Source organism: Sus scrofa, chromosome X (genome assembly GCF_054392235.1).
Source record: "Sus scrofa isolate SSC_HxYL_T2T_F1_AM1 chromosome X, Sscrofa_HxYL_maternal_Yorkshire_Landrace_v2.0, whole genome shotgun sequence".
In the NCBI taxonomy this organism is placed as follows: Eukaryota; Metazoa; Chordata; class Mammalia; order Artiodactyla; family Suidae; genus Sus; species Sus scrofa.
Genome location: NC_139401.1, coordinates 50,845,486 through 50,869,639, shown reverse-complemented (window position 1 = coordinate 50,869,639; position 24,154 = coordinate 50,845,486). Strand labels below are relative to the sequence as shown.

General features: G+C 36.3%; 1 protein-coding gene and 1 non-coding gene across 20 annotated transcripts in view; one reads left to right on the top strand and one right to left on the bottom strand.

Moving 5' to 3' along the window:
- The window catches only part of WNK3 (WNK lysine deficient protein kinase 3), a 175,966-nt gene that overhangs the window by 23,151 nt on the left and 128,661 nt on the right, over positions 1 to 24,154 (top strand). For 14 of the 19 annotated variants that reach the window (XR_014835417.1, XR_014835416.1, XR_014835415.1 and 11 more), the window contains exon 2: positions 4,179 to 4,833. Coding sequence is in view for 11 of the 19 variants with exons in the window: in XM_085007960.1 (XP_084864086.1) it covers positions 4,297 to 4,833 (537 nt within the window). In the remaining 8 variants the exon portion in view is untranslated. Of the gene's footprint in view, positions 1 to 4,178; positions 4,834 to 7,545; positions 7,680 to 24,154 lie in introns of all 19 variants that reach the window. The other 5 variants (XM_085007965.1, XM_085007967.1, XM_085007964.1 and 2 more) reach the window with 1 other exon arrangement.
- LOC146394612 (small nucleolar RNA SNORD52) lies at positions 13,506 to 13,577 on the bottom strand. The gene has a single exon (XR_014835933.1). It is a non-coding gene; the product is annotated as a small nucleolar RNA SNORD52 (small nucleolar RNA).

The window sequence follows — 24,154 nt, the reverse complement described above, 5'->3', positions numbered from 1 at the left end:
CATTTTTTATTTTTAATGTAATTTTTAATTTTTTTTTTGTTTTTTTGCCTTTTCTAGGGCCGCTCCCGCAGCATATGGAGGTTCCCAGGCTAGGGGTCCAATCAGAGCTACAGCTGCCAGCCTACGCCACAGCCACAGCCACACAGGATCTGAACTGCATCTGTGGTATATGGAAACCTACACCATAGCTCACAGCAATGCCAGATCCTTAACCCACTGAGCAAGCCCAGGGATCGAACCCACAACCTCATGGTTCCTAGTCGGATTTGTTTCCACTGCGCCACGACAGGAGCTCCTAGATTTCATTTTTTAAAAGAGGTTCTACAGGTAAAAGATTTTGAAGGCTTTATCCAACTTAAATTCTTTGGTTTTTACCTATTTTGTCTGTTTAGCAGTCCTTTTGCCTTACTTTTGGATCTTTGCTTTTGAGGTTTCTGGGTAAATTTCCTTTAGCTAAGTGAAGTAAATAAAATTATTCTTACTTAAGAATATCCCACCTATGGCACAATGTTGTAAATCACCTATACTTTAATTGAATAAAAAAAGAATATCCCACCTAAAATGTTAACATTTGGGGATGTGAGTGAGGTGGGTATAAGAGATTCTTTGTATATTCTTTTTTTTTCTTTCTTTTCTTTTCTTTTTTTTTTTTTTTTTGGTCACCCTCACAGCATATGGAGTTCCTGGGCCAGGAATCAGATCCAAGCCAGAGTTGCGGGCTAAACCGCAGCTGTGGTAACACCGGGTCCTTAACCACTGTGCCCAACATGGGATTGAACCTGTGTCCCAGTGTCCCCAAGTTGCCACCGATCCTGATGTACCACAGCAACAACTCCTCTTTGTATATTCTTGCAGGTCTTTTTCCAAGTCCAAAATTACATCTAAGTAAGTTAACGAAAAAAATCTCTACCTAAGTAAGGCATTGTTAGTTACCTTTTTTTCACTTGCAGGTAATACTAGTCTTAATAACTTTCAAAGTATATTGATTTGGCTCTGTCACCTCATAGAGCACTTCATGAGCCATTAGTTTAATTCTTAGTTCTGTCCTAGTAGTGTCATTTGATAGGCAGATTACTGGGAGTTATTATAGACTCTTCCTTTTCCCTCACAACCATATTCATTCAGGCAGTAAAAAAAAAAAATTTTTCTTTTTGTTTTTGACTGCCGTGTGGCATATGGAGTTCCTGGGCCAGGAATCAGATCCAAGCCACAGTTGTGACCTATGCCACAGGTAATGGCAACACTGGATTTTTTAACCCACTGTGCCAGGCCTGGGATTGAACCTGTGTTCTGGCACTGCAGTGGTGCTGCTGATCCTGTTGTGCCAGAGTGGGAATTCCTAGGTAGTAAATCTTGCATTTAGTATATCGTTAATGTATCTTGCCTCTTGATACTATTTTCATTCAAACCTCCCCATCTCTTCCCTGGATTATTATAGTAGCTCTCTAATCTATCTCCTTGGTTTACATTGTATGGCATAGAAATTCTTGGTGACTGTTTCTCTGTCCTCATCTGCCTGCTTCTATTATTGCTAGCAAACTGTTTACACACTTATTCTGTTTCATGATGTTGCTTGTCATCTTCCCTGTACTTGGATGAGCTAATTTTCTTTCTTTGAGACTCAGTTCAGGCATCTTTTCTAGGAATCTGCTTAGAGAGTCCAGCTTCATTCTTTTGTATGTGAATATCCAGCTGTCATAGCACCATTTTTGAAAAGGTAGTTCTTTCCTAGTATTGTCTTGGTGCCCTTGTTGAAAATAAGCTGACTCTATTTTTATTCCATTTATCTATACATTCATTCTTATGTCAGTACCACACTGTCTTAATACTGTAGCTTTATAGTAGGTTTTAAAATTGGAAATGTGAGTCCTCCAACTTTGTTCTTTTTAAAGATTATTTTGGGTTAGCTGTTTTGGGTCCCTTGAAGCACTATATGAATTTTAGAATCAACTTGTTAATTTATGCAAAGAAACCAGCTGAGACTTGGATAGGAATTGTGCTGTATGTGTAGAACAGTTTGGGGCAGTGGCAGTTGTCTCTCTCTTTTTTTTTTTTTTTTGTCTTTTTAGGGCCGCACCAATGGCATATGGAGGTTCCTAGGCTAGGGGTCAAATTGGAGCTGTAGCTGCCAGCCTACACCACAGGCACAGCAACAAGGGATCCAAGCCACATCTCTGACCTACATCACAGCTCATGGCAACACTGGATCCTTAACCCACTGAGCAAGGCTAGGGATCAAACCTGCATCCTCATGGATGCTAGTCAGATTTGTTTCCACTGAGCCACGATGGGAACTCCCAATTGTCTCCATTTTGTTGGTTTTAGTTCAGGGTTGTTTTTCTTCAGTTTTTCAAATTTGTTATTTCTGTATATTTTTGTTTGACATGACAAATTTTTCCTTCTAAGGTGTATAATATAATGACAGATATACATGCTTAACTTTGTGATCCATGTTTGCGGTGAGAAGGGAAGAATTTTTTTTTACTGGTTTGACTATTCATTTGAAAAACCTTTTTTTCCTTATATGTTCCACATATTTCCACATGTTCTTTGTGGAAAATTTTAGGAAATACAGAAAAGCAGAAATAGAAAAGTCCATAATTCCACCATTCAGTGTTAATATCATGTATGTGTGTATGTGTAATAGAAGTTTGTTGTATAGGTTTCTTTTTTCATTTAACCATATAATATATAGAAAATGTCTTTTCATCTCACTAAAAACTATATTGTTTTTAAAATCCTATATCCTATCTCATTTTGAGATATTTAATTAAACCCTTATATGTTTACAGTTTTTCCAAATTATAGTTACTATAATGAATGTCTTTATAGTTAAATCTTTGCATAGATTCCTGACTCTTTTCTTTTCTTTTTCTTCTTCTTCTTCTTTTTTTTTTTTTCTTTTTTTTTTTTTTTGCTTTTTAGGGTCATACCTGTGGCATATGGAAATTCCCAGGTTAAGGGTCAAATCAGATCTGCTGCTGCCATCCTATACCACAGCCACAGCAATGCCCGATCTGAGCTGCATCTGCAACCTATACTACAGCTCACGGCAACGCCAGATCCTTAACCCACTGAGCAAGGCCAGGGATCGAACTCAAGTCCTCATGTGGATACTAGTCGGGTTTGTTACTGCTAAACCACAATGGAAACTCCTCTTGACTATTTTCTTTAGCAGGTTCCTATAAGTGGAATTGCTGGTTCAAGAGGATGCATATTTTGAAGTCTTTCTTGCCATTTTCTTTAGTATACTGTGTTAATATTTGATAGTAGTTTCTGTTAAATCTGAAGGCAGGCTCATAAGCAAGTATTTGCATTATTCAAAACTACTCTTGGATGTTCGTAGCAGCATTACTCACAGTAGTCAAAAGGTAGGAACAACCCAATTCATTGACCAGATTAATGTATGAGCAAAATGTGATACTATTATTCAGCTTTAAAAAGGAATGAAATTATGATACCTGCTAGAGTATCAATGAACCTTGAAAACATTATGCCAAGTGAAATGAGCTAGACACAAAAGGACAAATATTGTATGATTCTACTTATATGAAGTACCTAGAATAACCAAATTCACAAAGACCCAAATTAGCATAGAGACTACCAGGGGCTGGAAGATGGGGAGTTATTGTTTAATAGATACAGAATTTTAGTTTGAAATGATGAAAAAGTTCTGGAAATGGATAGTGGTGATAATTGCACAACATTGTGAATGTACTTAATGTCACTGAATTGCACATTTTAAAAGGGTTAAATTTTACCACAATAAAAAATTATTGGATTAGTTCCAGAATCTTAGGCAAAAATCACCTATTGAGAAATTATATGCTTGTTTTGTTTACTGTGTGTGTTACCTTGTAGCTGAGCCAACTCAGGGTCTGGATATTTGCTTTAAATATGATCGATTAATAGAAGGGGCTGAGAACTAGTTTTCTAACTCATGTTCATGCAGTATGAAGACTTACTGAGGTTTATACCAAGTAGTCTGCTAGGCCCTGAGGACTACCGTGGTAAACAAGATAAGACACAATCCCTGGAGTCTGCTGGTTGCTAAGATTGGACAGAAAAAAGAACAAACTTTTTATTAAGAAAAAAGGGATTAAATAGTCAGGTGACTTTTCTCCTTAATGATTTCCTTTGTGGGGTGATTTTAATATATCCTTTTTTCCCCTGTTCAGGTTGCTATGGAAACATATGACCACATAAAAGGAAGTCCATTCTGATAATTCTGATACCTGAGATGCAACTGGACTGAAGAGTGGAACAGGAAAAATTTTGCTGCCAACCTTAATTACAATGGCTACTGATTCAGGGGAACCAGCTAGCACAGAAGATTCTGAGAAACCTGATGGAGTTTCATTGGAAAACAGAGTTCCTCAGGTTTTAGCAACTTTGACAGTGGAAACTAGACTAAAGGAGAAAAGCAGTACCTTCTCAGCTTCCAGAGAAACTATAGAAAGGAAGAGATTCTTTCGAAAGAGTGTTGAGATGACAGAAGATGACAAAGTTGCAGAATCTTCCTCCAAAGATGAGAGAATAAAGACTGCAACAAATATTCCAAGAGTAGAAAAGCTTCCTACAAATGTGCTGAGAGGTGGACAAGAAGTTAAATATGAACAATATTCAAAGGGAACGTCAGAATCTTCAAAAGATTGTCTCAAGGAGAAAAATGAAAAGGAAATGGAAGAAGAAGCAGAAATGAAGGCTGTAGCTACTTCTCCTAGTGGCAGGTTCCTGAAATTCGACATAGAGTTGGGAAGAGGAGCATTTAAAACAGTATATAAAGGACTGGACACTGAAACATGGGTTGAGGTTGCTTGGTGTGAGCTGCAGGTGGGTACATAATCTTCTTGGTTTTAATAAATTCCAGTTTTAGCTGGCCTGGGCTTCTGAATGATCCAGGATTAAAATATATCATGGATTAAAATAAAATGAGGAAGTTGTCCCCACATCCCTGAAGTTATGCCTCTTTCCTAGATCCTCTTAGGAGCTCACACCAAACTATTTTTCCCCTGTTTTCTTTGTTTTAAAGGAGAAAAAGTCTATTCTGCTTTCTTTGGGGGAAATGCTCCTAATTTTTAACCTTAGGAAATTCCTGAAACTTTTAATGTGTCATTTTGAAAACTTTTAGTAAATATATGCCTTATGAGTTGATTGTTATAGTAAATATTTGAGAGTGTGATATGTTAGGAATATATTCAGTAGGCTATTTCCTGTTTTTTTTTTCAACAAACTTTTAGGGGTTCATGTGGTGTTTTTCAGAGCAGGAAATGCTTTTGTTCTTTGGGGTTCTCTGGTAGTATAAACTCCTCTCCATGCCTTTGAGTTTACCTCAGAGAGGATCTCTGGAAGAAATAGCCACCAGAATCTACTGAGGTTAGTCAACTGGAATGTTGTTTAGAAAGGAGAAATGAAAGCAATAGAATAGTTGAATTATCTAGATATTTGGTTCCATAATACCTATTTATATGGTACTTTTAACTACTGAAGGACTAAATGGGGACAGAATACCATAGAAGGGGTTATAATGAGAATAATTTCAGACAGTTGTAGGTTAAACATAAGGAAAACCTTTGTGATCTCAGTCAACTCATGGGAAATGGTCAGTGTTCACAAGAGATACTTATAAAATTAAGATTAAATAAAGCCAATCGCTAAGTATAGGTTTTGTTGTTGTTCAAATTCCAGTGGTCTCTGCATGTGGGTGTGTATATATGTACTATGATTTCAGTCATTCTGAATTTGTTATAAGTCGCCATTTAGATAGGTTGAAATTTAGTCCAGGTCCCTGCATTTCTAGGACAGTTTTTGTTTCCAGACTTTACTCTGCGTAAGAGTCAGTGTTTGCTTTGCATGCAGATTCTGGAGCCTGTTGTCAGAGATTCAGATTCTGGGGTGGGATGCAAAACTGCAGTTTTAACAAGCTTTCAAAGTGCTTTGAATGTAGGAAGTCCCTTGATAACTCTTTGGAATTCAAGTTACCTAGCAGGGGAACCATTCTAGTAGTTCTTGAAAGGTGTGCCTATTTGCTTGGTTATCTCCTCACCTGCTTTTTACCTTTTAAGAATTCTGTAAGGTCTGTGTCACAGTAGAACTATTAGTTACTTTGAGTAAATAAACATTAAAGTTGCCTGAAAATACACTACTTTGAGGATGCTTTAAACATTTTACTATATATTTTTATGGATTCTTTATTTTGCATAAATGTATGTCCCTCTCCCCTGGCTCATGGAATCATGATGTAAGGTTTTAACAAAATCTTTTCTTTTAACTTACCATGAATATCTTTTCATTACCAGTAATTGTACATTTACATCATTATTTTTAATAGATGCCCTTATAAGTTACTTAATCAGTCCTCTCTGGTTGAACATCTAGATTTTTCTCCACAATTTCACTATTATAACTATGGTTGTGATCAGTATCCTTGCATATGTATATTAATATATATATATATATAAAGTTATGTAAATTTTAATTTTATCTCTGGATTGTGATTTCAGTAACACTCATCTTTTGGGGGGTGGTGGAGTACCAAAAAATGTAAAATATTTGCTGTCCAATCCTTTTCTATTTTGTTGTTGTTGTTTGCTCTTTTCTTCCAGTTTTTTTGAGATATAATTGATAAACACCACTGTATAAGTTTAAGGTATATAGCATAATGATTTGACTTATATACATTATGAAATGATTATCAGTAAGTTTAGTAAACATCACTCAATTAGATACAAAATTGAATAGAAAAAAATTTTTCCTTGTGATGAGAATTCTTAGGATTTACTTTCTTCACAACTTTCATATATACCATAAGCAGTATTATCTTTATCATGTTGTGTGTTGTACATTACATCTCTAGTACTTATTATCTTATAAATGGAAGTTGGTACTTTTTGACTGTAGTAACACTCATCTTCTAGTGATATTCTGTTTGTAAAGGGGGGAAATAATTTCCTTTCACATGTTAATAGGATACATAGTGAAGATATGTCATGTATTTTGAAAATTATGTAAAACTTAAATATTTTAGTGGTTGGAACTGCCTAGGGGAATACCTTCTATCGTTCAACTGTGGAAATATTGAAAGATTTCCTAAGGTCTTACTACTCAAAGTATGGTCCCTGGACCAGCAGCATGGAGCTGGGAATTTGTTGGAGCTGCAGGTTCCTAGGCCTCATCCCAGACTTATTAAATTAGCATCTACCTCTTAGTAACATCTGCTGGTAATTTGTACACACAGCAGAGTTTGAAAAGCACTGAAAATAAGGGATCAGCTTTAAGAGCTAGCCGAATCAGAGGAGGGATTCCCTTAATAATGCTAACATGAGATTTATATTATATTATATATACTGATTCCTGGCATATACTCTAGACTTTCCAAATTGGAATCTCCAGGAGATGAGGCCCAGGAACTTACTTTTAAAAGTTCTCCAGGTAATTGGATATATAGCCAGATTTGGGAATCTCATGTGGAGCAAATGTTGTAAGTTTTTAAAGTACATTTTAATTTACACAAAGAACAACAATTGCAATTTTCTATTCTGAAAGGAATGTCAGAATTAATGGACTTAGTTGATACAATTTTTGGATATCACTTCATTTTCTGCAAATTTGGAATTGGGAAAAACTAACTTACTTAGGATCCCAGAAGGATAAGGGCATCATCTTTTCATCACTTTCCTGTAAGTACTGTGCAGTTTGTAATGTACAATTTCTCATATTTTTCCATAAAGTCTTACTTCTTTATTATATAATTAAACAATTTTATAGAAAAACATCCCAATGAGCAATTTAAATGTATAAATTATTCTAGATTCTTTCCCAACCTTTGCTTACATATATGTGTGTATGTATTATATATAAAATTGCTATGTCTATACTTTTGTCTGATCAGTTTGATAGGTATTTTCATACTAACATCATTAAAATATGTAAATTATATTTTATTGTATTCACACCACCTCTTGCTTTATTTTCTCCCCTGAAATTAGCAGTTCTTTTCTATTTATTTATTGGCAGTGTTAATGGCATATGAAAGTTCCCAAGCTGCTACAGTGACCATACCAGATCTTTAACCTGCTGCACCACAAGAGAACTCCTGTTCTTTTCTTTTGTTAAAAAATTTTATTTTTGCATGTTTGATTTTAAATTCATAGCTTGAAAAAAGGTTTTTATACATTTTTTTCTTAATGTCATTTCCCCCCATTGTAGATATTCGAGCCTTGTGTAACAATTCTTAAAAGCCGTATAACCATTTAGCTAGAATACATTGACCTTAGGACAGTTCAAAAGAAGCAGGAGAACAGATTTTACTGCTGATATTTGACTTTGAGGATGTTGAAAACAAAGAAATGAACCCATTGATATGGGTCAGATTTAGGATTTGGCCTTAAATATCTGCAGTTCAACGGTTCGTCATGTTTTATGGTTTTCATATTTTATGGTTTTCATAAATTTTTTAAAATGCATTAGTGAAAAGACTTTGACCTATTGTTCTTTGTAAAGAACTTGTAAATTGCTTGGTATATTGATAATTTACTGTGAGTAAGGGCTATCACTCATAAGTTTTATTTAGAAGGTTATTTTAGTTCATGATATTGAAAGACTTTGTCAGATATTACTGAAAGACCTATTTCATAACTTTTAGGAGTCAGTCACAAGAGTTTGTCATAGTTTTATCCTCTATGAACAGCTTGAGAATCAGCAACACTTTGCTTTTACAATAGAAGCGCAACCAGTTTTTGCATCATTTCTACTAATATGTTTGTCATTGTTTTCTTGCTGGAACTGAATTTTCATGTAACGGGGCTATTTTCCAATTGAAGGAACATCATAAATATTTGAAACTTTTTTTGTTATTTGTTCTGAGGATATATTTAAGTGCTTGTAATAAGTTTCACTGTGGGGTCAGGTATGTGATTGTGTGCTTTTCAAAGTAATTAAGCAGGCCTCCTTTAAGTAGTTTCTGACAACTAGACATCTAACAAGTCAGCTATAGTCTCTGAACTGAACGAAAAATGGCACTGAAAAATATTTTTTTTAAAAAAGACATGGGAGTTCCCATTGTGGCTCAGCAGTTAATGAACCTGACTAGTATCATAAGGACTCAAGTTCTATCCTTGGCCTCGCTCAGTGGGTTAAGGATCTGGTGTTGCCATGAGCTATGGTGTAGGTCGCAGACATGGCTCAGATTTGCCATTGCTGTGGCTGTGGCATAGGCTGGCAGCTGCAGCTCTGATTTGACCTCTAGCCTAGGAACTTACATATGCTGCTGGTGCTGCCCTAAAAAGACATGATTGACTGTAGCAGGTTGACATGTGAGTGCGCATTCTAATACAATTTAATTATAGTAGTGAATATATTCCAAGCAATGTCGTGGAAGTAACAGTTTAAAAATCTGCACTTCTGGGAGTTGCTGCTGTGGTGCAGTGGGTTATAAATATGACTGCAGTGGCCCAGGTCACTGTGGAGGCATGGGTTCCATCCCAGGCCTGGTGCAGTGGGTTAAAGGATCTGGCATTGCCACAACTAAGGCATAGGTTGCAGCTGTGGCTCGGATTCAGTCCCTGGCCTGGGAACTTCTATTTGCCATGGGTGTGGCCGTAAAATTTTTTTTAAAAATCTGTACTTCCACACCTAAAGTATCTATTGAAATTGTGGAGAACCTTGTTTCTTTTTTTTTTAATCTTGTATTATTTTTTTTCTCCTGTACAGCATGGTGACCCAGTTACACATACATGTATATATTCTTTAATCTCACATTACATGTTCCATCATAAGTGACAAGACAGAGTTCTCAGTGCTATACAGCAGGATCTCATTGCTAATCATTCCAAAGGCAATAGTTTGCATCTATTAACCCCAAGCTCCTAGTGCATCCCACTCCCTCTCCTTCCCCCTTGGCAACCACAAGTCTATTCTCCAAGTCCACGATTTTCTTTTCTGTGGAAGTGTTCCTTTGTGCCATATATTAGATTCCAGATATAAGTGATATCATATGGTATTTATCTTTCTCTTTCTGACTTACTTCACTCAGTATATGAGAGTCTCTAGTTACATCCGTGTTGCTGCAAATGGCATTATTTTGTTCTTTTTTATGGCTGAGTAGTATTCTGTTGATATACCACATCTTCCTAATCCAGTCATCTGTTGATGGACATTTGGGTTGATTCTATGTCTTGGCTATTGTGAATAGTGCTGCAATGAACATGTGGGTACATGTGTCTTTTTTAATTAAGGAAAGTTTTGTCTGGATATATGCCCAAGAGTGGGGTTACTGGGTCATATGGTAGTTCTATATATAGTTTTGTAAGGTACCTCCATACTGTTCTCCATAGTGGTTGTACCAGCTTACATTCCCACTAACAGTACAGGAGGGTTCCCTTTTCTCCACACCCTCTCCAGCCTTTGTTATTTGTGGACTTATTAATGATGGCCACTCTGACTGGTGTGAGGTGGTATCTCATGGTGGTTTTGATTTGCATTTCTGTAATAATCAGGGATGTTGAGCATTTTTTCATGTGCTTGTTGGCCATCCGTATATATCTTCCTTGGAAAACAGTCTATTCAGGTCTTTTGCCCATTTTTCCATTGGGTTGTTGGCTTTTTTGCTGTTGAGTTGTATAAGTTGTTTGTATATTTTAGGGATCAGGCCCTTGTCCATTGCATCATTTGAAACTATTTTCTCCCATTCTGTAAGTTGTTTCTGTTTTATTTTCATTCATCATCTAAAAACACTTTGGAGGAGTTTCTGTCCTGGGGCACTGGAAACGAATCCGACCAGGAACCATGAGGGTGTGGGTTCAATCCCTGGCCTTGCTCAGCGTATTAAGGATCCGGTGTTGCTGTGAGCTGTGGTGTAGGTCACAGACACGGCTTGGATCTGGCATTGCTGTGGCTGTGGCGTAGGCCAGCAGCTGTAGCTCCAATAAGACCCCTAGCCTGGGAATCTCCATATCCCGTGCTGTGGGTGCAGCCCTAAAAAGACAAAAAAAAAAAAAAAAAAAACCACTTTGGGGAGAAGTATATTTTTAGATAGCCCTACATTTGATTGTGAAATTAGAATTAGATAATATGAAAATAGCTGAATTTCCCATAAAGGAAAACATAATTTAAAAAATATAAGCTAGAATTTCTATTGCTGAATAAATATTACTGTCCAAAGTATTTATTCTGGGACGCTTTTGCTCTGAAAATATTTTTGTTGTGACCCTTTTGGAAGTATTTCTAGATTCTGTTAGAGCTACACGAGAAAATGCTTCATTTGGAGTTCCCATTGTGGCTCAGCTGGTTAAGAACCTGACTAGTGTCAGTGAGGATGTGGGTTTGATCCCTGGCCTTGCTCAGTGGGTTAAGGTAAGGATCCAGTGTTGCCACAAGCTGCAGTGTAGGTCACAGATGAGGTTCAGATGCAGTGTTGCTGTGGCATAGGCCCCAGCTGTAGCTCCAACTTGACCCCTCGCCTGGGAACTTCCATGCAGGAACGCCCCTTTAAAAAAAAATGGTTCATTAAATATAAGCCCACCCCAAATAGTAGTGTTAATCAGTTTAATTTCCCACTGTCTTCATCACACCCAGCCCTCAAAGTGAAATACTCTCATAGCCAAAAATGATTATATTGAAGGGGGGAGGAGGGATAAAGCTTTCTTAATATATATGTTCTAGTTTCTTTGTTTAAAAGCTAGTCACATAACTTTATCAAGTATTAACCAAAGACACATTTTTTTTTCATAAAATGACAAAGGGTAAAAATGGCAGGAGACAGACTTAGTCTGGGAAGTATTAATTTTCCCAGTTAGTTCAATGAGTTAGTTTTGAGCTATTTGCTTGATAGATAACAAATTGATACATCTAGTTAGATGAATAACTGCCCCCAAAGATGTTCAAGTCCTAATCTCTGGGACCTATGAATGTTACCTAACATTTTGGATAGGACTTCCGCAGGTATGATTAAATTAAATCTCTTGTGATAGGTAGATTTTCTGGATTATCTGGGTGGGCCCATTGTAATCACAAGGATCCTTTTAAGAGAGATGAAGGATGGCCATAGAAGGAGATCTGACAATGGAGGCTGAGGTTGGAGTGATGCAAAAGTGGGCAATGAGCCAAGGAATGTGGGCAGCCTCTAAAAGCTAGGAAAGGCAAGGAAACAGATTCTTCCCTAGAGAGTGCAGAAGAAACACAGCCTTGCCAACACCTTGATTTTAGTTGAGTGAGACTCATTTTCAACTTTTGATCTCCACAACTGGAATATAATAAATTTGTGTTGTTTTAAGTCACTGAATTTGTGGTAATTTGTTATAGCAGCAATAGGAAAGGAATACAGTACACACAGCTGCCATTCAGTCATTGTTCATTCATTCAACAAGTAAATGTTCAGTACCTACAATGTACTAGGTGTTAAGTGCTAGGGACATAATGAGAAGAAAAAGCAGACACAAGTCTCCATTTTCATAAAGCTTACAGTAGAGGGAGTTTATAGTCAGAAGAAGGCTTAGAGATTGGAATTAGTAAAAAAAAAAAATGAAGGGCCTATTAAAAATAGATTTATTTGGAGGAAATGGTAAGGTTGGGAATAGCAGGCAACAGGGATACTACTTAACTACTTAGTTTTCTTTTTTATTTTGAGATAATTTGCTATAACAGAAGAGTTGCAAAGATTATATACAAGTTTATATATTCTTCACTAAATTTCCTCTTGTGCTAATATTTTAACCGAAGAACATTTATCAAAACTTAATAAATTAACAGTATAATTCTATTAACTATAGAACTTGTTTGGATTACACCAGTTATCCCACTGGTATTCTTTTTTCAATGCTATAATTCAGTTTAGGATCGCACATTCATGTAGTTATTACATAAGTCCTTTTAGTCTCCTCCAATCTGTGACAGTTCTTCAGTCTTTCTTTGTTTTTCATGATCTTAAACTATTTTTTCTTTTTTTTCATGGTCTTATATTTTTGAAGAGTGCTACTCAGTTGTTTTGTAGAATGTCCCTTAATTTGGGTTTGTCTTTTGTTTTCACATGATTAAATTTAGGCTGTGAAACTTGACAAGAATACCATGGAAGTGATGTACCCTTCTCAGTGCATCATAGAAGGGTGTACATGATGTTGATATGGATTACTGGTTATGATAACCTTGATCATTTGGTTATGGTGGTATCTGATAGATATTCTCTATTGTAAATTAATATTTTCCCTTTGTAGATTAATAAATATCTTGGGACTAGATACTTTGAAACTGTGCAAATATGTTTCCCCTGAAATGTACCCTTATCATTTTGGCATCCATTGGTGTATTTTTTTTTTTGTCTTTTTGTCTTTTTAGGACTGCACCCATGGCATATGGAGGTTCCCAGGCTGGGGGTCAAATCAGAGCTGTAGCTGCTGGCCTACACCATAGCCATGGCAACACAGGATCCCTAACCCACTGAGCAAGGCCAGGGATCGAACCCACAGCCTCATGGATACTAGCTGGGTTTGTTAACCACTGAACCACAACGGGAACTCCCTAAAACTTAATTTTTGACATTAGGACCAGTGTTAGAGATTCTAGTCTGAGACATCATCATTCCCATAAAATAAGATTCTTAACATTAAACTAACTGCTGAAGCTCAAGTGGTACTAGTTAATGGTGTCATTTAAGGATACTCTCTGGCCAGGGGCCTCTGAGGAGCAGTTTCCTGGTTTGATTGCAATGGTTTAATGTCTGGTCTTGGCCTTTTGTCAATGTTCAAAGATGGTTGGACACATTGGGGAGATTTTGTGCTAACTCAGATGCCTTGATCTAGGACAGAAATTTATTAATTTAGAATAAATTAATGAATTAATTTGATATAGTTTTTAGATCATATACTCTAATTGGTCTGTAGGCTAGATACATGGGAAGCTTATAATCAGAAGCTGGCTTTGTAAGTATAGAGTGAGAACAAAGGAACTAAATGTTCCTGTGTGTCCTGCTAAGACGTTGACTGAGTGATCTGGATGCTCAGGTCCTGACTAGATGAGCACATCCTTTTTGTTAGACAGCACTGGAAGACAAGTGAACCTGGTTCTGTCTGTGGTTCATCCCCCTTTCCACATGTTATCTTTGACCACCATCAATGAGAACTTTCTTTAGGTATTAATACCGTCTCTGTCTAAAAGCTTTAACATGCTCATATGGCCAAGTTGGATTCTTTAACCGCTACGCCACGATGGGAACTCCCAGTGACTATTATATGCTGATTTCTTTACTAATATTTTGTTGTTACCATTTTCAAATTATAATTACCCTAGTGTGTGCTTATTTCATTTAGTTTTGGTTCTGGGGTGCTACACATGTCTCTTCATGGAAGATGGTTTGTGAATGAGGTATCTGTAGTCATTGCTGTGAATATTGTTTCTGAGAGACAGAGCTTTGAACTAGAAAGTGCTTGGGATTCAGTCTACAGCAGACTTAAATTCCAATTAGGTACCTTGCGTAAGCTAGGAAGTTTAGCATTTTCTTTCACTTGTTAAAAAAGAAAAAGATAATAAATATTTCTGATATACAAAAAAGAATAAAGAATAACATAGTGGAAATTGTGTACCTATTGCTCAGTTTGAGAAATAAAACATTGAGGGTTAGAGATCATGCTTGCAAAGCACGTGGCACATGTTTGCGTATTCAATGAATGTTAGCAACCTCATATTTACCCAGAATAGACTGTTCTGTAAGTTAAGAACCATTTTGAAGCCTTCATAGCATTCATCTTTCCTTGAACAAATTATTTTATGATAAATCTTTTATAACATGGTTGATTTCTTCTTTCTTTCACGGTTGCAGAAACAGATCCATATAGCCTCTGACCTGGTTCTATGATTCACTGTTGTGTTTGCATTAAGAGACATAGCTGATAAGGCCATAGTTTACCTTTTGGAAATGAAATGCTTCTTATCTTGAGTAAATACATATGCAGGTTAGTCATGTTGGTATTGTGCCTTGTCTCAGGAAAGATTTTGTGCACATTTTTAGCATTCCATATATTATAATAGATTGTTTAGTTAACATTCATAAAAGGACAGTATTTCTTTTTAAAGTAGTAGGGAGTAGTTGAAATCTATTTGGTAAATTTGTGTTTGACCTCTATTAAATTTATCAGCCATATAAATTAATATTTATAACATTAAAAATTGATATTTGATCTTTGATCATTTTTGGGTGACTTTACCTAGAGACATTAGATTTAGGGATTATTTTTGTAGACTGTAATTTTCCTGGCTTCTGACTATGTCACCTCCATTAGGTATCACTGCTTTCTAGTTTGCTTTTTGTGATTCATCATTCTTTTCTTCACTAAGAACTACTCATTAATGATGTGTGAAAATTACCTTATCAAAGTGGTTATCATTAATTCAGTAGAGTGTGTGTGTATGTCTCTATTTCAGTCCATGTGTGTAGCTGAAAACTTTTCTCTGGATTTTGGTGGTAGTTTGACAGGTTTACTTTCCACTCACTGAATTAGAAGTGGACCTTTGAAGATCTTGGCTGCACCTTTTTAGTGCACTTTACTTCCAGCATTATGTCTGGGACAGCAGTTGTAATTTTGTAAGGTTGTTTACTCTTAATGCTGACTACTTTTGATCCATAGGATCAAAGGATAAAGTGGAGTAATTTAGTTTGGCACATGAAAGACTTTATTCTCCTAATTTAATCAGAAGGCATCAAAATGTATTCATTATTCTTCAGAGCAGATCTCATGAGAGGACGACTTCTAGCTAATTACAAGGACATATAGAATTTATTAGTCATCTTAGGTTAGGTGGAAAAGTATAAACACTTTACTTATTTTCAGCTCTCATCTAACTTTGTCATTCCTTGCTTTTGTTCTTTGAATTCTTAACTTTTTTTTCAGCCTTACAAAAAATTAAGATACAATTGACATGTAGCTTTATGTGAGTTTAAAATATACAACTGTTGGTTTGATACATTTATATATTACAGTATTATTACTACAGTAATGTTAGTTAACACCTTTGTCATGTATGTCACATATTTAACATTTCTTTTTTTTTTTGTGTTGAGAAAAGCTAAGATTTAGTCTCTTAGCAACTTTGAAGTTTACAATGCAGTATTGTAGACTATAATCACTATGCTGTATGGTAGATCTACAGAACCTAATTATCTACTTGTTGCAACTTTGTGCCCTGAAATAACATGTCCCAAATTTCCCTCCCCTTCAGCCCCTAGTAATCACTATTCTATTCTCTCTTTTTACAAGTTCAGATTTTTAGATTCCACATATAAATGATATCATGTAGTATTTATATCTTATAGGGATATCTGCATGCCCATGTTCATTGCAGCATCCACAGTAGCCAAGACATGGAAATGACCAAAGTGTCTCTCAGCAGAAGAGTGGGTAAAGTAGATGTGATGTACATGTACACAATGGAATATTTTTCAGCCATGAGAAAGAAGGAAATCCTGCCATTTGTGACAGCAGGGAAAGATCTTTGAGGTATTATGCTAAATGTATATCAGGTAGAAAAAGGTATTACGCTAAGCTAAGATCAGATAGAAAAAGACAAATACTTTGAGTTCCTCAACTCTTTTTTAAAAATTTTTTGTGACAAAATATACATACTTAAAATTTACCATTTTAATCATTTTAAGTGTACAATTCAGTGGCATTAAGTACATTCACCATCACCACCACCCATCTCTAGAACTTTTTCATCATCCCAGACTGAAATTCTGTACCCATTAAACAATAACTCCTGATTCAGTATTCTTCCCAACCCCTGGTAACTACTACTCTACTTTGTCTGCATGAATTTGCCTATTCTAGGTACCTCATGTAAGTGGAATCATATAATACTTGTTCTTTTGTGTCTGGATTATTTCACTTAGTGTAGTGTTATCAAGATATGTCCATGTTGTAGCATGTTTTCATTCCCTTTTATTTTTTATTCTTTATTTTTTTGGCCGTGCCTACAGCATGCTGAAGTTCCAAGGCCAGGGATCAAACCTGTGCCACAGCATTGACAATGCCAGATCCTTAACCACTAGGCCACCAGGGAACTCCTATTCCTTTTTAAGACTAAACAATATTCCATTATATGTACATATGGCACTTGTTTTATCCATTTATCCATTGGTCACATTTGTATTGTTTCTACTTTCTGAATATTGTAAATAATGCTGCTATTAACATTAGTGTACAAATATCTGTTCAAGTACCTGATTTTCATTCTTTTTGGTATATACCTAGAAAGTGGAATTGCTGGATTGTATGGTAATTTTGTGTTTAGTTTTTTAGGAACCTTAATACCATTTTCCATAGTGGCTGTGCACCATTTTACATTCCACCAGCAATGCACAAGGGTTTTAATTTCTCTGTATCCTTGCCAGTGTTTGTTATTTTCCTTTCTTTTCCTTTTTTTTCTTTTTAGGGCCACACCAATGGTGTATGAAAGTTCATGGGCTAGGGTTGAATCAGAGCTACAGCTGCTGGCCTATGCCCCAGCCACAGCAACACCAGATCTGAGCCACATTTGCGACCTACACCACCGCTCATGGCAATGCTGGATCCTTAACCCACTGAGTGCAGCCAAGGATTGAACCTGCATCCTCAAGGATTCTAGTTGGATTTGTTTCCACTGCATCACAGAAAACAATAGGAATAACAACAATAGGAACTCCCTATTATTTTTTAAAAATAGCCATCCTAATGGGTGTAAAGCGATATCTCATTCTGGTCTTGATTTGCATTTCTCTAATGACTTTTTTTTGTGCTTACTCACCATTTGTATTTCTGCTTTGGAAAAATGTCTATTTAAATCCTTTGCCAATTTTTAATTGGATTTTGTTGGTTTTGAGACTTAGGAATTCTTTATATATTCTATTAATCCCTTATCAGATATATATATGAGTTGCAAATATTTTCTCCCATTCTGTGGACTGCCATTTTACTCTATAACAGTGCCTTCAGTGCACAAAAGTTTTTAATTTGATTAAGCTCAATTTATTTAATTATCTTCTTGCCATTGTGCTTTTGGTGCCATATTTAAAAACTTATTGCTAAATCCAGTGTCATGAAGCTTTTTCCCTATGTTTTTTCCTCGAAGTTTTATAATTTTAGCTCTTATGTTTAGGTTTTTAATGCGTTTTGAGTTAATTTTTATATATGGTGTAAGGGAAACCACTGTTCTACTTTCTGTTTTTACAAGCTCTTCATTTTTTTGCACATGGATACCCAGTTTTATCAACCTTTTGTGAAGAGACTGTCCTTTCTCCATTGAATGATTTTGACACCCTTGTCAAAAATCATTTGTTTGACTATATACATGAGGAATTATTTCTGGATCTATAGTCTATTCCATTGATCTTTATGCCAGTATCACACTGTTTTGATTACTGTAGCTTTGTAGTAAGTTTTGAAGTCTGAAACTCCAACTTTGTTCCTTTTTCAAGATTGTTTTAGGCATTTGAGCTCCCTTGAAATTCCATATGAATTTTAGGGTGAGGTTTTTTTTTTATTTCTGCCAAAAATGGGATTTTGATAGGGATTGCATTGAATCTACAGATCTCTTTTGGCACTGACATCTTAACAGTATTAATGTTTTCAGTCCATAAACATGGTATGTGTTTCTATTTATGTCTTCTTTAATTTAGCAATGTTTTGTAGTAATAAGTGTTATAAGTCTTTTGTCTCCTTAGACAAGTTTCTTCCTACATATTTTATTCTTTTTAATGCTATTATAAATGGAATTGTGTGCCTGATTTCCTTTTTGGATTATTTATTTTAGTGTATAGAAACATAAATTTTTAATGAAGGTGAATTTATTTGTAACTTATCATTACATCAATGCTATGCTCCTTGGGATTCCCAGCTTTATGCAGGATATCCTTTTAGATTCTGGAAACATAATTATGTTGGAGTGTTGATTTTGTATCTTGCAACTTTGCTGAATTAGTTTATTCGTGCTTGATTTTTTTTTTTTTTTTAGTGCTTGATTTTGAGTGTCAGGATAAGGAAGCTAATCACTAAAAAGGAAAAAATATGATATACTTCTAGGTTAACAGGAATAAAGGAAACAGCAAAGTAAAATAAAGAACATAAAATAAGATGGAAGGCATAAAGTTAAATATTTCTATTGCTATAGTAAATGTAGACATGGTACTTCCTTATTAAAAAACTCAGATTTTCAGATGGAGTTAAAATATAACACCCACATGTGTTGTTTATTTAAAAAATACCTAAAACAGGAGTTCCCCCAGTGGTGCAGCAGGATTGGTGGCATCTTGGGAGTGCTGGGATGCAGGTTTGATCCCTGGCCTGCACAGTGAGTTAAGGATCTGACGTTGCCACATCTGCAGCTTAGGTCTCAACTGTGGCTTGGATCTGATCCCTGGCCCAGGAACCCCATATGCTGAGGGGTGGCCAAAAATGAAAAAAATTTTTTTTAAAACAGTAATAAAGAAAAAGGTAAGATGAAGGTATAAACCAGCAGAAAGAAAGCAGGACCACCAACCATTATTAATATAGATCACCGAAGAAAGAAAGTTAAAGCATTCAATAGGATATTATAAAGTCACTTACTTTACAGTTTAAGAGGAAAAGACCTAGAGTTCCCAATGTGGCTCAGTGGGTTAAGGACCTGATGTAGCCTCTGAGGATATGGGTTTGATCTCTGGCCTTACTCAGTGGATTAAGGATTCAGCTTTGTCACAAGCTGTGGCGCAGTTTAGATCTGGTGTTTCTGTGGCTGTGGTATAGACATGCAGCTGCAGCTTGTATTTGACTCCTATCTTGGGAACTTCCATTTGCTGCAGGTGTGGCTGTCGAAAGAAAAAAATATGTATCAAGACCCTTGTTAAAAACTTATAAGCACCAAAAATATTTTGGCTAATATTTAAAACTCATTATCTCTAATAGGAAATAGAAAAGTGGATAAACATATAGCTATACCAGGAAATTTCAGGTGCACTTTTTTCAGAATGGGGCAGATTTAGCAGAAAAAAAGTGAATAAATATAGAGGGACTGGATAATATAATCCACAGATTACATTTCGATATATAGAACCTTATATTCTTCAAATAGGGAATAAACATTTTCTTTTGGGCCATGCCTGTGGCATGTGGAAGTTCCCAGCTATAGCTCTGATTAGACCCCTAGCCTGGGAACCTCCGTATGCCACAGGAGCAGCCCTAGAAAAGGCAAAAGGACAAAAAAAAAAATACAATAAAAAGCAGTGATAACTGTTACCACAATTTTTTTTCAATATTGTGAATGTTTCAGCAGAATCAAGAAGATAAGAAAATAAACAGTACGAACATTGGGAAAGAGATAACTTCATCTCTCTTCTTGTCGATGATAGAATATAATAACTGGAAAATCTAAGTCTCTAATATCTGCTCTCTAGAAGACTCCTTGAGAGGAATTTAGAAGGTATAAGATGACAGAGTGGAGGCCCAAGCCTTCATTTGTATATTAGCTTTCAGAACAATGATTTCTAAAGACAGCAGAGCCAAGAGACAAGCCAGAGGCCACCCACTTGATACCAAAAACAGATAAAGACAATACAAGAAAAGAAAACTATAGACCAGTATTCCTCATAAACATAGATGAAAGAATTTTCAATGTAACGCTAGCACATCAAATCCAGGAATATATTTTTTTGAGTTTTCTTTATTAATGAATTTTATTACATTTCTAGTTGTCCAACGATCATCAAACCAAATTTTATAGCAGTTCCATCCCAAACCCTCACTGCATCCCCCTATCCCCAACCTGTCTCTTTTGGAAACCATAACTTTTTCAAAGTCTGTGAGTCACTGTCTGTTCTGCAAAGAAGTTCATTGTGTCCTTATTTTAGATTCCACATGCAAGTGATAGCGTCTGAGGTCCGTGTCTCCCTGTCTGACTGACTTCACCTTAGCATGATATTTTCTAGGTCCATCCACGTTGGTACAAATGCTGTGATTTATTTCCTTTGATTGGCTGAGTAATGTTCCATTTTATATATATATATATATATATATATATATATATATATATATATATATATATATATATATACCACATCTTCTTTATTCACTCCTCTGTCGATGGACATTTAGGTTGTTTCCATGTCTTGGCTATTGCAAATAGTGCTGCAATGAATACTGGAGTGTATGTGTCTTTGCGAGTCGTGGTTTTCTCTGGATAGATGCCCAGAAGTGGGATGGCTGGATCAAATGGTAGTTCTATTTTTAGTTTTCTGAGGAATCTCCATACTGCTTTCCACAGTGGTTGCACCAATGTACAATCCCACCAGCAGTGCACTAGGGTTCCTTTTTCTCCACACCCTCTCCAGCACTTATTGTTTGTAGACTTTTGGATGATGGCCATTCTGGCTGGTGTAAGGTGGAACCTCAGAGTGGTTTTGATTTGCATGTCTCTAATACTGAGTGATGTTGAACATCTTTTCATGTGTTTTTGGGCCGTCTGTATGTCTTCTTTGGAGAATTGTGTGTTTAGATCTTCTGGCCATTTTTTGATGGGTTTTTTTTTTTTTTTTTTTTTTTTTTTTTGGTATGTAGCTGCAGAAGGTGTTTCTAAATTTTGGAGATGAATCCCTTGTCAGTGGATTCACTTGCAAAGATGTTCTCCCATTCTGTGGGTTGTCTTTTCGTTTTGTTTAGGGTTTCCTTTGCTGTGCAGAAACTTTTCAGTTTGAGTAGGTCCGATTTGTTTGTTTTTGTTTTTGTTGTCAATACTCTAAGAGGTGGACCTGAGAAGATGTTGCTGTCGTTTATGTCAGAGAGTGTTTGGCCTATGTTTTCCTCTAAGAGTTTTATGGTGTCTGGTCTTATATCTAGGTCTTTAGTCCATTTGGAGTTGATTTTTGTGGATGGTGTTAGGGAGTGTTCTAATTTCATTCTTTTCCATGTGGCTGTCCAGTTTTCCCAGCACCACTTATTGAACAGGCTGTCCTTTCTCCATTGTATCTTCTTGCCTCCTTTGTCACAGATGAGTTGGCTGTAGGTGCGTGGGTTGACTTCTGGGCTTTCTGTCCTGTTCCACGGATCTATATCTCTGTCTTTGTGTCAGTACAATGCGGTTTTGATGATTGTTGCTTTGTAGTAGAGTCTGAAGTCCGGGAGCCTGATTCCTCCAGCTGCATTTTCTGTTTCAGGATGTCTTTGGCTATTCTGGGTCTTTTGTGCTTCCACACAACCTTGAAACTATTTTGTTTGAGTTCTGTGAAGAATGTCTTGGTAATTGGATAGGGATTGCATTGAATCTGTAGATTGCCTTAGGTAGTATAGTCATGTTGATAATATTAACTCTCCCAATCCACGAGCATGGTGTGTCTTTCCATCTATTTGTATCATCTTTGACTTATTTCATCAGTGTCTTATAGTTTTCAGAGTTCAGGTCTTTTGTCTCTTTGGGTAGGTTTACTCCTAGGTATTTTATTCTTTTGGATGCAATGGTAAACAGGATTGCTTCCTTAATTTCTTTTTCTGCTCTTTCATTGTGAGTGTATAGAAATGCCGTCGATTTCTGGGTATTAATTTTGTATCCTGTGACTTTACCAAATTCATGGATGAGCTCTAACAGTTTTCTGGTAGAGTCTTTAGGATTCTCTAGGTATAGTATCATGTCTTCTGCAAATAGTGATAGTTTTACTTCATCCTTTCAAATTTGGATTCCTTTTATTTCTTTTACTTCTCTGATTGCCATGGCTAGGACTTCCAAAACTATGTGGAAGGGTAGTGGCGAGAGCGGACATCCTTGTCTTGTTCCTGATCTCAGCAGGAATGCTTTCTGCTTTTCACCATTGAGAATGATGTTCGTTGTGGGTTTGTCATATATGGCCTTCATCATGTTGAGGTAGGATCCCGCTATGCCCACTTTCTGAAGGGTTTTTAATCAGAAATGGGTGTTGGATTTTGTCAAAGGCTTTTTCTGTGTCTATGGAGAGGATCCTATGGTTTCTATTCTTCAGTTTGTTAATGTGGTATATCACACTGTTGGATTTGCGGATATTGAAGAACCCTTGCATCCCTGGGATAAATCCCACTTGATCCTGATGTACAATCCTTTTAATGTATTGTTGGATGCGGTTTGCTAGTATTTTGTTGAGGATTTTTGCATCGATGTTCATCAGTGAAATTGGCCTGTAGTTTTCTTTTGCTGTGGTATCTTTGTCTGGTTTTGGTATCAGGGTGATGGTGGCCTCATGGAATGAGTTTGGGAGTATCCCTTCCTCTGCAATTTTTTGAAATAGTTTCAGAAGGAGAGGTGTTAGCTCTTCTCTAAATGTTTGATGGAATTTGGCCGTGAAGCCCTCTGGTCCTGGACTTTTGTTTGTTGGAAGTTTTTCAATCACAGTTTCAATTTCAGTTCTTGTGAGGGGTCCATTCGTCTTTTCTATTTCATCTTGGTTTAGTCTTGGAAGATTGTACTTTTCTGAGGATTTGTCCATTTCCTCTAGGTTTTCCCTTTTATTGGCATATAGTTGCATAGAGTAGTCTCTTATGACCCTTTGTATTTCTGTGATATCTGTTGTTACTTCTCCTTTTTCATTTCTAATTTTATTGATTTGAGTCCTCTCTCGTTTATGCTAGGGGTTTATCAAATTTGTTGATCTTTTCAAAGAACCAGCTTTTCGTTTCAGTGATCTTTTCTATGGTTCTCTTCGTTTCTATTTCACTGACTTCTGCTCGGATCTTTATGATTTCTTTCCTTCTACTACCTTTAGGTCTTGTCTGTTTTTCTCTCTCAAGCTACTTTAGATGTAAAGTTAGCTTGTTTATTTGAGCTTTTTCTTGTTTCCGAGGTGGGCTTGTATTGCTATAAACTCTCCTCTTAGAACGGCTTTTGCTGTATCCCATAGGTTTTGGAGTGTGGTATCTTTGTTGTCTTTTGCTGCTAGGTATTTTTTAATTTCCTCTTTGATTTCTTCAGTGATCCATTGGTTGTTTAGTGGAATGTTGTTTAGTCTCCATGTGTTTGTGTTTTTTGCAGTTTTCTTCTTGTTGTTGATTTCCCGTCATATAGCATTGTGGTCGGAAAAGATGCTTGGTATGATTTCAATTTTCTTAAAGTTACCGAGGATGGATTTGTAGCCCAGGATGTGATGAATCTTAGAGAATGTTCCATGTGCACTTGAGACGAATGTGTATTCTGTTGCTTT